The sequence below is a fragment of the Pristiophorus japonicus genome, chromosome 17, assembly GCF_044704955.1.
Source record: "Pristiophorus japonicus isolate sPriJap1 chromosome 17, sPriJap1.hap1, whole genome shotgun sequence".
Classification (NCBI taxonomy): Eukaryota; Metazoa; Chordata; class Chondrichthyes; family Pristiophoridae; genus Pristiophorus; species Pristiophorus japonicus.
The window spans coordinates 28,195,803-28,211,440 of NC_091993.1; the positions used below are offsets into that span (position 1 = coordinate 28,195,803).

At 45.6% G+C, this 15,638-nt stretch overlaps 2 protein-coding genes across 4 annotated transcripts in view; both read right to left on the minus strand.

Moving 5' to 3' along the window:
• Positions 1–15,638, minus strand: part of c17h15orf61 (chromosome 17 C15orf61 homolog) — a 333,965-nt gene that overhangs the window by 132,355 nt on the left and 185,972 nt on the right. The gene's annotated exons all lie outside the window — the stretch shown is intronic.
• The window catches only part of iqch (IQ motif containing H), a 182,352-nt gene that overhangs the window by 118,397 nt on the left and 48,317 nt on the right, over positions 1–15,638 (minus strand). For all 3 annotated transcript variants that reach the window (XM_070858531.1, XM_070858532.1, XM_070858530.1), the window contains 4 exons: positions 14,596–14,807; positions 3,332–3,883; positions 2,620–2,686; positions 1,832–1,915 (listed from right to left, as the gene is read on the minus strand). In XM_070858531.1, coding sequence (XP_070714632.1) covers positions 1,832–1,915; positions 2,620–2,686; positions 3,332–3,883; positions 14,596–14,807 — 915 coding nt within the window. The remainder of the gene's footprint in view (positions 1–1,831; positions 1,916–2,619; positions 2,687–3,331; positions 3,884–14,595; positions 14,808–15,638) is intronic.

A 15,638-nucleotide genomic window follows, 5' to 3' on the forward strand; every position in this document is an offset into this window, starting at 1 on the left:
GGGTCATCAACTTGAAACGTTAACTCCGTTTCTCTCTCCACAAATGCTGCCTGATCTGCTGAGTATTTACAACTTTTTCTGTTTTTATTTCAGATTCCAGCATCTGCAGTATTTCGCGTTTGAAGTAATTTTGAAGTGCAGTCACTATTGTAATATAGGATTAGAAATATTTTGTCAATTCACCTCTCTTTCCAAAGCCATTGATGTTAGAGTGTGGTTCCTTTGGCACCATTTACCCTCCGATACCTCACCCAAGTAAATGCTGCTCGTGTGTAAGCCTAGATAGGAATATTAAGGCCAGGATTAGGCCATTCACCCCCTCGAGCCTGGTTTGCCATTCAGTTAGCTCATGGTTGAGCGGCGAGTGTGTGTGGCAAGATGCGGTGAATGTTTATGGCGGAGGAGCGGTGAGAGATCGTGGCGGAGGTGCGACAGATGAGGGTACGGGGCCCAGAAGAGCAGAGGGTCCAGGGGCAGCAAGGGCCAGCCCACACTGCGATATGTGTGCGCGCTAGGTCCATGCAGCAGAGCAGGTCTCCAGTCATCTTGGTTAACCCTTGCCACTGGATAAAGGCCTAGCTCTGTCAAGCCCGTGTGGTGGCTGGTGTGTAATGGTCACGACACATTAAAAAAAATTCACGCACCTGCCTCCCCCCCAATTGGAGTTCAGGACTGGAACATCAGGTCCTTCATCGAAACACCTGTGAACTCGTGGAAGCAAGTCATCCTCGTTTGAGGGACCGCCTATGATGATGATGATAATGATAGGATATCCCGCAGTCGATTTGCGTACAGCGAGCTTCCAAAAACAGCAATGAAATAAGCTACCCTATCATCTGTTTTAGGTGTTGGCTGAGGATATATGTTGGCCAGGCCACCAGGGAGAACTGGTGCCTTGGGATCTTTTCCGTACACCTGTGAGGGCAGATGGGACCTCGGCTTAGTGTCTCATACAAAAGACGGCACATCAGACTGTGCAGCAGTGCCTCGGTACTGCACTGACGTGCCAGCCTAGATTACATGTTCAAGTCTCTGGAGTGGGGCTTGAACCCGTGATCTTCTGACTCAGATGAGAATGCTGCCACTGAGCCAAGGCTGATGCTTCATCACAATACTGTATTTTCCAGTCTAAAATTATGATTTTATATTTACATGTGTGCAGTTATTAAATAGTCTCATCTCACAGAAATCATCATCATCATGACTGCAAGTGTGCATAGCCACAACGGAGTAAAGAGCTTTGAATGATAAGGCACATATCAATTCAGAAACACAGATTATAAAGCCCAAGAGTCCATTAAGAACATTTCTCTGCAGTCTCTGCCTTCTGCCAATTTTCCATATGGACCAGCGTTAGAATTATTGTTTAATTTACAACAGACTTTTACTTGATCACAGCATCACAGTGTCTGTGAAATACAATACAACTGCATGCACATATGTTTGGTATATAGATAGCGCCATAAACTACATTGGGAAATCAAAAATAAAACAAAAAATGCTGTAAGCACACAGCATGCAGAATCTGCACCCGAAATGTTAACCTGTTTTTGATCTCGGATGCTGATGGGTTTGCTGTCTGCTTCCCACTGTTACGCTGTATTTATTTCCCATTTCCAGTATTTTTTTCATCCCTCGGGACAGTTGAGCTTTACATATCTTTTTGCTGTGACATTAACAGAGCATATTAAAGTACAGGCAGCACTACTGGTTTGCAGTGTGCCGGCCCAGGGAGTGAGGAAGTCACAGCCATAAAGTTACCTTGTCCTTGAGCGCTAGCAGTAATTAGTCAAAACTATCTTTACGAACACTGGGCAATGACAGCACTCACCCCTGATGTCACATAACCTTCCCATCTGTAGGTTCTGCTGAGTATCTATATCGGGCACAGAAGATCGCAATGGCTGGGCATGCCCTAGGAAACACAAACCAAAAGACCCCATAAAAAAAAGGCAGTGAATGTTTGTTGAATCTAAACATTTTTCATTCACTGAATTAATAAAAAGTAATTAATTTGCTGGGCTCCTGCTAATTTACTCAAAGCTGTAGATTATTTAAGCACAGAGCCCACTATTCAGCTTCTTAATTATTTAGCGTGGCACAGCATTCCTTTTGTCAGCAGCAGATCCCCCTTGCCTTAAGTGCAAATAAAGCTTCCCATCTGACAGTAATTAGAACTAAATAATTCCAGACAATGTAGCTTATCATTTTGACTGCACATTTGATTAAACCCAACATATAGCAAGATTCCCCACTTATTGATTTAACACGACAACAAGCAAGAGCCCGAATTCTCATATCATTAAAGATAGATGGAAAACATTATCTGCTATTTCAGCACAGCCTTTCAGCTTCCATTTCATACAAATGAAAGTGAATTACAGCAAATCACCTCTCATCCGAATAGGGCCCGTGTAATGACTTTATTTGCTTAATCCTGAAATTAAATGCTGTTTTGAGCAAGGGCTTGTGTTATTACTCTCATCATCTGAAGAACATCTCCCTACCGAGACCAATTTGAAACAAAACAAGGGGGCTTCCTGAACTCAATCAAGGACCTATAATGTGGTGGGTAATAGAGGTTGTGGATGAATCTGCAGGCAAAAAAAAGTGCAATACCTAATGATGGGATGTGGATAATAGTTCTCCTGGAGGCCTTGATGCGATTCCAGTTGGCTGCCAGATGCTAGGAATCAAGAAGAGCATTGATCAGTGACAGAAGCTGTAATAGATTCATCAAGTTAAACTTCAGCTGCTCCACTTTAGTCAGTCAGACCAAGCCAGGCATAAATTATATTAATTGATTTAATTACATACTTAAAACATCTTCCCCAATTAATTTAATTAGCGCTACATGATGCACTAGTAGTATTCCAAGCAGAGAGATTGTGGAGTGTGCTTTGCTTAATTAATGGAATATGAATTAAAAAGAAACTAAACATAAGTGAAGTAAGCATTAATTAACACACTTGTCTGCAAAAAGTAAATACAGTACGATAAAGTACTGAGTGTGCTGTAGTTGGAGAGGGAGCTTTTCAAACAAATTCAGAGTGCCATATATTGAGTGCTTGTAGGAAACTTTTTAAATCGATTTTCCCGACGGTGTAAATGTTCAGAGCAAAAGTGGTGAAAAGGCAGAGCCATTCGTTCAGGGGAAAAAAAAAATCAGTGACAGACTTTGCAGCCTCAACGGCTGCATCTCTGATGATGGATGAAATATGATTCTCAGACAAGTGCAGGGAAAGGCAATGTGGGAACAGCTTTACAAGAGCGCTCAGGCAGAGATATTTGGAGAGTGAGGGCTGGCGGAACAGCTGGCAGCTCCACACACCTTGGCCCTGCTGCGAAAATTCTCCAGGTGCCTCTGACGTGACTGCTTTAGGGTCTTCTTCACCCGCGCCATTTGAGCACGCATGAGCCAGGAGATGGTAATAACACCTGCTGCCCACTTCTGGCGACAAGATTTGAAGTACTGGGTCCTGTCCCGGTACTGCCTCCACAGAGCTTGGATTTTTGTGGCTGCTAACTCGAAGCCATCTGGCCCCTTGTACTGCTGTCCTGGACGCTTTATGATCTCTTCTACCATGTCTTTATTTTTCAACGCAGGAAGCAGGTCCTCCCACGTGTGCCACGCATTAAGCTCAAAGAGTACTGAAAGCTTTGCCAACTTCTGGCCTTCTACAATGGCGACTGGCACATCGTAGTCCCTTAGCTTCTTCTCAAGATATTCCAAGAAAGAACGAATGGGTCCCCAGCATAACTGGTAATGTTCTTTGAAAGCCAGGATGTCTGGAGCAAGGTAATCTATTTTGCCATTGAAAATAAGAATGTAGTAAGCTCGTGGAAATTCCTGGGCCCGATGAATTGGCACCACTTGAAATTGCTGCAAGAATAAAATGTTACATTAATTTCCAGGTTTTAACTCAGTTATGGACAAATTGTCAAAGTAAACTATTGCATTATTGTATACCGTAAACCCTTAGCAAGAAATTGATTTCATTTTTTTTTTAATAGTTTTCCATTGATCAATCAAATATGTTCACCTACACACACAGTTTGTACTTACAGTAAACCACAGCACTTAAAAAATGATTTGCAATTCATTCTGCAGTTGACTATACTTTAATACACTACGTAAAGAATGTTCAGTGGAACCTCCATAATTTCCACTACAATTAGCTATCTTCATGATCATCCATCAGAATCTTTGGCAGGTCAAAACCTCTACTGGAACGTTGCATCATTGCACAGTCCATTGTTTCTTTCATTCCTTGTTTCACCTCCTTTTCTTGATGAACACAACTGTGTAATGTTGATTTTGTTATTTGTATTCTATGTGTCCATCTTTGTAATGTATGCACCGGTGAGTATGCTGATAGGTTTGTTGAGCTGTTGCATTGTGAGTGGCTTATCCAATCACGTGATGTTTGCAAGGCTCAATAAAACCCCAGCCAGTTGGGTCTAGGTCAACCACGATGAGGTATGCAGTTGTGAACTGAGTGGATGAACTGGTAATGTGTAGTGTGATTGTTAAACCTTTGTTAATAAACCAACTCGTTCTTAATAACAATGTGTTGCTATGAATTCTTAAGCAAAGAATACTGCAAGAGCACTTTAGCTAGTCCCACTCCCCCCCACCCTTTCCCCGTAGCCCTGCAAATATTTTTCCTTCAGGTACTAATCCAATTCCCTTTTGAAAGCCATGATTGAGTCTGCCTCCACCACCCTCTCAGGCAGTGCATTCCAGATCCTAACCACTCGCTGTGTAAAAAAGTTTTCCCTCATGTCGTCTTTGGTTCTTCTATCAATCACCTTAAATCTGTGACCTCTGGTTCTCGACCCTTCCGCCAATGGGAACAGTTTCTCTCTATCTAGTCTGACCAGACCCCTCATGATTTTGAACACCTTCATCAACCATGATCATATTGAATGGCAGTGCAGGCTCGAAGGGCCGAATGGCCTGCTCCTGCACCTATTTTCTATGTTTCTATGTTTCTATCAAATCTCCTCTCAACCTACTCTGCTCCAAGGAGAACAACCCCAGCTTCTCCAGTCTATCCATGTAACTGAAGTACCTCATGCCTGGAACCATTCTTGTAAGTCTTTTCTGCACCCTCTCTAAGGCCTGCACATCCTCACTAAAATGCAGTGCCCAGAATTGGACACAATACTCAATTTGAGGTTGAACCTATGTTTTATAACACATTTCAGTTTTCTTTTTTGTGACAGTAAGACCCCTTTTTTGGTTATTTTCTTCATGTTCCCCAATTATCATGGTCAAAAGGTGGCTGGAGGACATTGTCACAACCACACTACTAATACTGCTCTGAAAGTAGCCACCAGGAAGGATTTTGCAGTGACTGAGTAATGACTCAGCCTCTGATAGTCCATTTCCCTTTGTGGGAGTTGTAATGTACGCACCTGTGAGTATGCTCACGGGTTTTGTAATCTATGCCTCTATTTATGAAGCCCAGGATCCCGCATGTTTTTTTAACCGCTTTCTCAACTTGTTCTGTCACCTTCAACGCACATATACCTTCAGGTACCTCTCTGTTCATGTACCCCCTTTAGAATTGTACCCTTTAGTTTATAGTGCCTCTCCTCATTCTTCCCACCAAAATGTTAGGCCCCGAACTTGGTGGAAGCCAAGTTCTGCCCAAGTGCCTCCCAAAGGACCACTGAGATCCTGACGGTACTTTTGGCGGAAGTTTCATGAAAAGGTCCTGGAAAGACCGCCCGGCGGCAAAAAAGGGACTTACGCTCTGAATCTGGGTGGCAGCGAGCAGGAGCTCCCACTGTTGGCGGCAAATGCAATCCTCGGCAAAGTACTGCCGAGGATCGAGTCAGGCCCAGGGAGGGGGTGGGGGGGGGGAACAAATAAAATTAAAAATTTCCCCCAAAAAACACAAGAAAACCTTCAGGGGATCCCATTCAACTGAATCGTTGCAAAACAGTAAAGCAGTGTATCATGTATCCTACACGTTTACTGCTGGTACCATTACATATGATGTACCACCAGAGGGCACTGCAGGGGGAGACTTGTAAGTTACCTGTACAGGTGTGTCTGGCCTAGTATAAAAGGCAGGCCACCATGTGTGATCCTTACTCTGGACTTATCAATAAAGGACTAAGGTCACTTCAGTTCAAGTACAACACATTGCCTCGTGGAGTCATTATCAGAGCATCTAAAGACATAACAATTGGCGACGAGATTACGGACCGTCACGCGAAAATAGCTACCCTTGGTACGTTGCAGCAGTTCACCAATGGCGATGATTGGGACGCCTTTGTGGAGAGGCTCGTCCATTTCTTCACAGCAAACGACCTGGCAGGCGACAATCCGGCCACACTGGCTGATTAAGCGCAGAGCTATCCTGCTAACCAGTTGTGGGCCCACTGTCTATGGCCTCGTCAGGGACTTGCTGGCACCAGCGAAGACAACAACCAAGACGTACGAGGAGCTTGTAACGCTGATTCAGGAACAACTCAAGCCCAAAGAGAGCATCCTCACAGCCAGACACCAGTTTTATACACATCGACGGCCGGAAGGCCAGGAAATCGCGAAATATGCTGCAGAACTCAGGAGGCTGGCGGCACCGTGTGATTTCAACAACCACCTCACTGAAGCGCTGCAGGATATCTTTGTCATTGGAATCGGCCATGAGGACCTTCTTCATAAGCTACTGTCTGCAGATACCACAGTCACACTGCAGAAGGCCATCTCCATGAGCCAAGCATTCATGACCTCGACCTGTGGCTCTAGGCAGATGACTCATCCTCAGGACTCAAACCCGGCAAGTACTGTACACAGAATGGCGCCTTTTAGAGGCTGGACTGTAGAATGTGAATCTTCTCAGGGAAGAGAGAACAGGCCCTCCAAGTCCCTTAACTCAGAGTCCACCGAGGGGGGCTAACCAAGTAGCTCCATGCTGGCGTTGCGGAGGGAATCACAGGGCTCACCAGTGCCGCTTTAAAGACTATGTGTGTAAAGGCTGCAGCACAAAGTGCCACCTCCAGTGAACGTGTAAAAGAAATATGACAGTGCATTGATGAAGCGTCTACAGATGGCCATGAATCCAGCGTGGATTATGAAACGATAGTCAGAGAGGCAGCTCAGCCCCACGATGAGGTATATGGAATGTTTACCTGCACCACCGAGTGTTCCCCGTTGAGGATGGAAGTTTAGATAAATGGTGTTCCAGTCTTCATGGAAGTGGACACGGGGGCGAGCCAGTCAGTAATGAATCAAGAAGCCTTTGAGAGGCTATGGGACAATCAAACTGAACGACCCAAGTTGGTCCCGGTTCAGGCAAATCTGCACACCTACACCAATGAACTTATCCCAGTCGTTGGTAGAGTGGATGTAAAGGTACTCCATGATGGTGCGGTGCACAAGTTACCCCTGTGGATTGCTGCAGGTGATGGACCAATGCTACTCGGAAGAAGGTGGATGGAGAAAATCCATTGGAGTTGGGAAGATTTCATCCCTCCAGCGATCAACGTCCTCTGCGCTCAAAGGCAAAGCAAGTTCTCACCTGAGGGTGGATCCGGCACCAGAGAGCAGACCAACATAGCACCCGAGGCACAGACCGCCCAGCAAGACTGCATGGAGATGATCCAGCTGAGACGGCCCGAACGCACCTTCCAGGCTCCAGTGGCAGGACTCCGGAGGAAGAAAATCGGATCCAAAGGTTACTTCCCAGCATCGGTGGCAGAACCTGGGGAGAAGTGGATCACCGCAGTCGACATTATGGATGGAGGAAAGATGGCGCCCAAACCACGAGGCGATGTGCTGAAGAAAAAGATGGCGGCGGCCAGACCACGAGGTGCAGCTCTGATGGAGCAACACGTGGCACCAAACGGAGAAGAGGATTGGGGTAAAGATAGCAAGGCTCTCTTAAAGGAGGCCTGCAATCCACCACTCTTAAAGGGACAGTTCCACGCACTCAATCAAAGTAAGAGCAACTGTGTTAGATGTAAAATGTGTAATTGATGATCAGAGTTGTGTACATGCAATAAGCAAAGAAAAGTTGCGCGATCGCAATCAGAGCCACAGGTTACTTACAATGAGTAATGAAACGTTGTGCGATGAAGGATTTCAACTGCATTCAGTCAATGCAGCAGGCAGACACACATTGGGAGCACAAGGGTCCAGCAAGCGACCCAATGTAATAACCTGCGTCCCTGGGACCAGAGTTATGCACCATGGAGTGTGGCCACAAGCAGCCAATACATACAAGCTGCAGAGCAAGTGATCTCAGGAGGGCAACAGCACCGGTATCGATACCCTGCCCCTGATCGGCTCCACCTGTCACCAACCGCCACGAGCCTGAAAAAGCAAACTGTGCTAAGATGCAGCCCCCAGACCCTATCGTCACCAAGGCCATACCCGGGAACGAAAGGTCACTCGCAACGGTTCTCCAAAATGGGACGGGGACCAGCCAGAATCCCAAACCAAATAACGCCCAGGCAAGCGAGTCAGCAGTTTCCTGTGCACTGCTCGATGACTGTTCCTCAGGGAGCAGCAGCGATCCGGGGCCCAAGGAGAGGACAGGGAGGTCACAGGCATCTGTGAACCTGCCCGCGCGAGGAGCAACGGCAAAAGCCCCAAGAACAGGCAACTTGAGCCAACCGGGTTCCCACTGCCAGCACTGGGCATTGCGCCACCACCAGACTACCTGGGCACCATCCAGCAGCTCTGGCACTAGTTTGTCCTCATGCACCAGTGCTGACCCCAGCTCTGACTCCAAGTGTATATCAAATATGTACTTCACCAGTCAAAGGTACTTGCCTCACAACGGCACCACGAATGTGATGCTGCAAATGCAACCCTTTCCTTTTGGGACGAAGGTAGATGAATGTAATGAGCCCCCCGCATAATCTGTAGGTGGGGGGGTTGGGGGGGGGGTGCGGTGGGGAGGAGAATGGAGTGTCCATGGACACACAAACAGAAACCACCAGCACCTCGACTGCCAATGAAACACCACCCACTCACCAAAGATGGAAACGACCCTCCAAGGGTCAACCAGATAGAGCGAAGCCCAGAGCACAGTCAATGCAGGAAGGCGATTTGCACTAAGATCTTGGGGGAGAGTGATGTCATGTATCCTACATGTTTGCTGCTGGTACCATTACATATGATATACCATCAGAGGGCACTGCAGGGGGAGACTTGTAAGTTACCTGTACAGGTGTGCCTAGCCTAGTATAAAAGGCAGGCCACCATGTGTGATCCTCACTCTGGAGTTATCAATAAAGGACTAAGGTTACTACAGTTCAGGTACAACACATTGCCTCGTGGAGTCATTATCAGAGCATCTAAAGACATAACACAGTGGACTAACTTTTTTTGCAGGTCTTCTTGCTTACCGTTGAGGTTAGACCTGCCTCCACACGGCGGTCTAATCCCCTGCTGCAGCGGAGGCGGGAGAACACTTACGCGCGTTGCTTGCCAGCAGACGTCAGTGAGCGGTCCCCCAGCGGTCTTCCCTCCCCGCCGGCGGGAGGCTTCCACCAAACTCACTCAGAGGGGCGACATCCCAGAAAATGCAGCGGCAGCGGGCGCTGAGTCCACCAATTTCAGCATCTATCACTTCACACTTTTCTGCATTAAATTATCAGGATGGCTGGTGTGAACAATTCACACTGATGCAGTAAGGGGTGACCTTCAATGGGGTGGACTAGAGTGGGCTTTACTCTGCATTCAATCCATGATGTAATGGCCTCAGAGTGCTTCATGGGGGGCAGTGAGGATATAATTATCCATTTACTGAAGAACAGAAGATTGCCCCGTATTTCTCTGCAATTCGTGACTTGGTAACAAAATTGCATTCTCAAAACTTGCGTGTTTCAAAGTCACATGTTGTCACTGCTTCATTAGCGACTCATCAATTAAGGAGGAAAACAGACCTTTTTCATTAAGTGATTTCCAGCAAAGCAGACAACTGTTCCATTCCTCAACACTGCAATCCTTCACCTTGATAAGCACAAACAATCACCAGAAAACTTACATTTATAAACACATTAGGGAAAATTTAAATTATGGTGGCAAAGAAAAACAAAATCCATCATTTGCCACATTGAATAAGGTTCCAAATGTAAATTCTGAGGTCTTATTTGTTGTAATAAAAATTAACATCTATTTGTTTCTCATAAAGGCATACAAAATGATATGTAACCATCATGTAAAACTCAATTCTCTCCAAATAAGATTTTACTAGCAAACGAAACCCCAAAACCTCATACCCCACCAGTCAGGGCTTCCCTCCGCCCTTCCCCCCTCACCCCCCATCCCCGGAACAGCCGCTTGCTGTTACTGATTACTTCATGGCCTCTGTCAATTCTATTGCCTTGTCCCCTCAATTTTCTCCACTCCTCTCCTGAAGGAACTCACTTGTTCCCGATTATAATTCCGCAGGCATTAGTTGCACTCCAGCACGTCGTACAAATCGGCATTGCTCATGGGCGAGTCCAGACAGTGATTAACACAGTAGGTTATTCAACCGTGTCAGCCATGGCTCACTCGGAGTCAGAAGGTTGTGGGTTCAAATCCCACTCTAGGAACTTGAACACATAAATCTAGGCTGAAGCTCCCAGTGCAGTGCTGAGGGAGTCCTGCATTGTCGGAGGGGCCATTTTCAGATGAGATGTCTGCCCTCTCAGGTGGATGTAAAAGATCCCATGGCACTATTTCAAAGAAGAGCAGGGGAGATATCACCGGTGTCCTGGCCAATATTTATCCCTCAATCAACATAACAAAAACAAATCACCTGGCCATGATCACATTACTGTTTGTAGGAGTTTGTTGCAGCGTTTCCCATATTACAACAGCGACTACACTCCAAAAGTACTTAATTGGCTGTAAAGCGCTTTGAGACGTCCGGTGGTCATGAAAGGCGCCATATAAATGCAAGTCTTTCTTTTTCCACCCATAGCCCAGCCTGATCCTGTCTCACCCGATATTTATACATGCTCAATTCCAGTAGGGGGGGGCGTCGGATAACAATCAGGAGCAGGAACCATAGATGGCTTCCCCCTCCCTAGCCTATGGATGCTAAAGCTTACATCAGTCCTGGCTGAGAACAACTAACTGGATTCTGCAGGAAACCTGCAATCTGCCTGCCCAGTGTGAATCAGCTACTCATTGAATAAACGTACCGAGTAACCAGGGAAAATGGCCAATTCCACTTTTAACTGGCTGTGAAAAGTTTGGAAGTACAATCCAGGATGCCTGCCTTTCTGATCTCCCTTCCCTTTACCCCATAGAAAACCAACTGACCTCCACGCTCAGCACTTGGATGTGGAGGCACAGGTGAAATTCACAACGCACTGTGTAAAAGAAGCAATTGCATTTATTTAGCAACTTATCATGCCTCTTAGAAAAGTTCCAAAGTGCTTCACGTGTAAGGAATTGATGTTGCTGCTATGTAGGTGAACATAGCAGCCATTTTGCCCACAGCAATGTCCCACAAACACAATGAGATGAATAATTAATTGGCCTACTTCTTTTTGGTGGCATTGACAGAATTTTCTGTTCTTCTTTATATAGTGCCATGGGATCATAAATGTTCACCTGAACTATCCAGAACAGGTAGGCTTGGTTTACTTTCTCATATGAAGAACTATGCGGGGAGCTCTTGGTATGAAACTGTTTCTCACTGCTCTCCAACACGGCACTGTGCACCTTCTACTGATTTGAAACACATTTCAGTTTTCTTTTTTGTGACAGTAAGATCCCTTTTTTGGTTATTTCCTTCATGTTCCCAAATTACCATGGTCAAAAGATGGCTAGAGGACATTGTCACAACCCCACTACTAATACTGCTTGAAAGTGGCCACCAGGAAGGATTTTGCAGTGACTGAGTGACAACTCTACCTCCGATAGTCTATCTCCCTTTGTGGGGGTTGTAATGTATGCATCTGTGAGTATGCTCACGGATTTGTCGAGCTGTTGAGGTGGCCATCAACCAGTCCAGGCAGAGGGGGTCGTTCAACCCGACTGCCTACCTCTCTTCCGCGGTTACATCCGAGCCAGGGTGTCCGTGGAGATGGAACACATGGAGTCCACCGGTATGCTCGCGGCCTTCCACGAGAGGTGGGCGCCGGTGGAACTGGCGTGCATTATTACCCTCGGCAACCACATTTTAATTTGATTTAAGTTACTGGCAAAAGTTTAATTTGATTAATGTGTCAGTTTTAGTGCCCCCCCCCCACTTTAGTCAGGGGGCACTTGTATTAAAGTTTGCAACAAAATAGTTGTAGAGCTGTTGAGTTGGGAGTGGCTTAGCCAGTCACAAGACTCAATAAAACCTCAGCCAGTTAGGTTCGGGGGATCCAAGATGAGGCAGGTGGTTGTGAGCCTGGTGGATGAACTGGTAATGTGTAGTGTGATTGTTAAACCTTTGCTATTAAAAACTAGTTGGTTTATTAGCGATGTGTTGCTATGAATTCTTAAGCAAAGAACCCATAAAGCAAATACATTACAGTAGCATTCTTGTCTCTATTAAAAGGTCGTGGATTCAGTTTCCAGTGACACTTCCCCTCAGTGGTGCAGCAGAGAATGGAACCACATGGAAAGGATTTTCAGGAGTATCCACCATGGCACAACAAAAATTTAACCACACAAAAATGATGAGACAGAAGCCATAACTGATAACCTGAGAGCTATTTTCTTTTTACCTTCCTGTTATTTTGGATCTTGATGTTCCTGGAATCACCACAACATGAAATTGTAAAGTTTGAGTTAAGTAACTGGAGAGTACTTTCTAAACGTGCGACATTCAGAAATCATGGCTGCCTAATGTGCTTCCAATCACCCACCCCATCATCCCACCACCGATACATTTCTTGTAAACCTTGCTAAACCCTTCCTACTTATTGATTTACATTCAACTTTCTCCACAGTACAAAGCATACAGTAAATTAAAATACCGATATCGAGCTTGACCAAGGGTTTTAAATTAGATGCACAATTCCTGCTCATTGTGCCGAAAGTTTAATGTTGGGTTCAATATTGTAAGTTTTGAGCTAGATCATACAATGCAGCAAGATAGAAAAAAGGAAGGTCTTTGCATAATTACATGTCCTAATTGTTTAAATAACATGTAGCTTTGATTTTCGACTTTGTTCTTGGATTACTGTATGCTAGGAAGCAGGAAACTGAAACATCAACCGCATCAATTAGTAATTAATTTTTAAACATCACTGTATGCCGTGTAAAGCACTAGAAAAAACCCATTAAACCCATTAGTCAGCAATTCACTAGTTAATGTGATGATATATTTCCTATGGAAAAAGCCTCTATGAACAGGAGACAACTTAGTAAATGCCCTAAGGTGCGTTCTCCACAGCCGTCTTCCACCCAAACAATGCTGCACTTCCACAACATTACTGACATCATAGTACTTTGACTCATGCCAGGTCTAAATAATACTATATAGTCCCTACCACTGGCAGTGTCTAGTGGCAAAAGAAGAGTGAGTTTCTAGGGAACACATGACAAAGAATACCTCTGCCTTGCTTTCTATCTCGCAGATATGACGACAACTCACCGTAGGCATGGTAACAGTGGTTATGTTACTGGGCGAGTAATCCAGAGGCCTGGATGAATGATTCGGAGACACGAGTTCAAATCCCACCATGATACAACCCACAGATGCCAGTAACCATCCGCTACCCTGCCCAAATAGCCAATCTCATACATGAACCTAAATATTTATTGTCAAGAAGCTATTCATATTTAGGGAACATCACAGCAAGCCTCCCTTCCTCCCTTGAAGGCACCGATTCCAGCTGGTATACTGCCAACTTACACCATGCCAGTTCTCACCCATGTGTGTTCTTTTCAGAAGGGGCCGGGGGCAGGGGAGGGGGGAAATCACTTGATAGCAATCAGCATCAGGAACTCTGGCTGATTTTCCCTCAAGGGGAGTTGAAGCCAGCTGTGGTGTTTTGGTTGTGATCAACTAACTCTGCGAAGACAGTGAATTGAACCTGGCAGGTTTTAGTTTGTATGGTTGAGCTGAGCATGACACTGAGCGGATTTTGGCTGGTCTGCAGGTTGCTCGTGGGGGAGGCCTCCATTTCAGGAGGATGGGTCCTGGAGCAGCAGTGGCCTAGGCTGGTTTCGTGGAGTTCAGAGGAGCAGGACTGCTCCTCCCAGCCCCATGACAATAAACACAAACTTATCTGCTGGGCTCCTCTTCTGCCGGACCACCAACTGATGCTGGGCGGATGGGGAGGTGGGCATACACGATGCACGCACACCCACCCACTTCACTAATAAAATGGCAAATATGGTCCTATGTATGTGGAAAGATCCCAATTTGCATTTTAAATGGACTTACCGCCTCACTCAGGCGGGTGATCCGGCTCCCCAGCGGTACGCCTGGAGAAACATGCGATGGCCACAGCAGGAGCAGGGCTGTCACTCATCTCCCTATAGTTTTCAGGGCTCTACCAACCTCTGCCAGGTGCTTTTACCACTAATCCATTGGGGAGCATCCAATCCTTGCCATTAAATGACTTTTCATGTTGAAGATGTTCCTTGCAAAAACAGTGTGTGCCCTGTTTTACAAAACACATTGTTCTCCGTACCTGTGGCTGATGAAAATCATATGGTACCATTTCTTTACCAAGCAGGTGTTGAGCTGCATTGAAGTCCTCAGCTGACGACTTGGATATGATCGAAGGTGCAGGAATGTTGATTCTTAATTGTCGCTTGGAAACCTGCTTCCTGTCAAGTTGTTTTGGTTCCACAGTGTATGACTCACTAACGATTATATAATAAGGTTTTTGAGGGTAAGTACCTGGAAACCAGAAACAGCAGTCTAATTTTAGAAGAGTCACATTTGATGTAGTGCTGATCATTTTAAGGTAAAAAGATACCATGGTAAATTTTCTGAAGCCCTGTGTCACAGGTGGGGGTCTTGTATTCAGCCATCTGAGGGAGCAAGAACTTAAGAAATAGGAGCAGGAGTAGGTCATACAGCCCCTTGAGCCTGCTCCATCATTCAATAAGATCATGACGGATCTGATCTTGGCCTCAACTTCACTTTCCTGCCTGTTCCCCATAACCCTCGAATCCCCTATAGTTCAAAAATCTGTCCTGAATATATTCAATGACTCAGCCTCCACGGCTCTCTGGTGTAGAGAATTCCAAACATTCACGACTCTCAGAGAAGAAATTCCTCCTCATTCTGAAACTAAGCCCCCTATGTAAAATAGTATGTGTGACCTCGCGCCAATTCGCTAAGTATTTTAAGAGGCGTAATTTGGGGTCCAAATAATGGGGCCATGCTCTTATTTAAATGCTATTGTGAAGGGTGATTTCCAAATTTTACGATAGCATGAGCATTACCCATTAAAACTGGACGTACGCGAGCTCCGAGAGCTCACTGGCTGAAGGAAGCCTCCTAAATTTTAAATCTGAACAAGATCTCTGTACTCCTCCAATTCTGGCCTCTTGCACATTCCTGTGCATTCAGCTGCCTGAGCCCTAAGCTCTGGAATTCCCTCCCGAAACCTCTCTGCCTCTCGCTCCTCTTTTAAAATGATCCTGAAAACCTACCTCTTCTGTCCTGATATCTCCTTCCGTGGCTCAAGTGCCAAATTTTGATTAGTAGCGCTCTTGTGAAGCA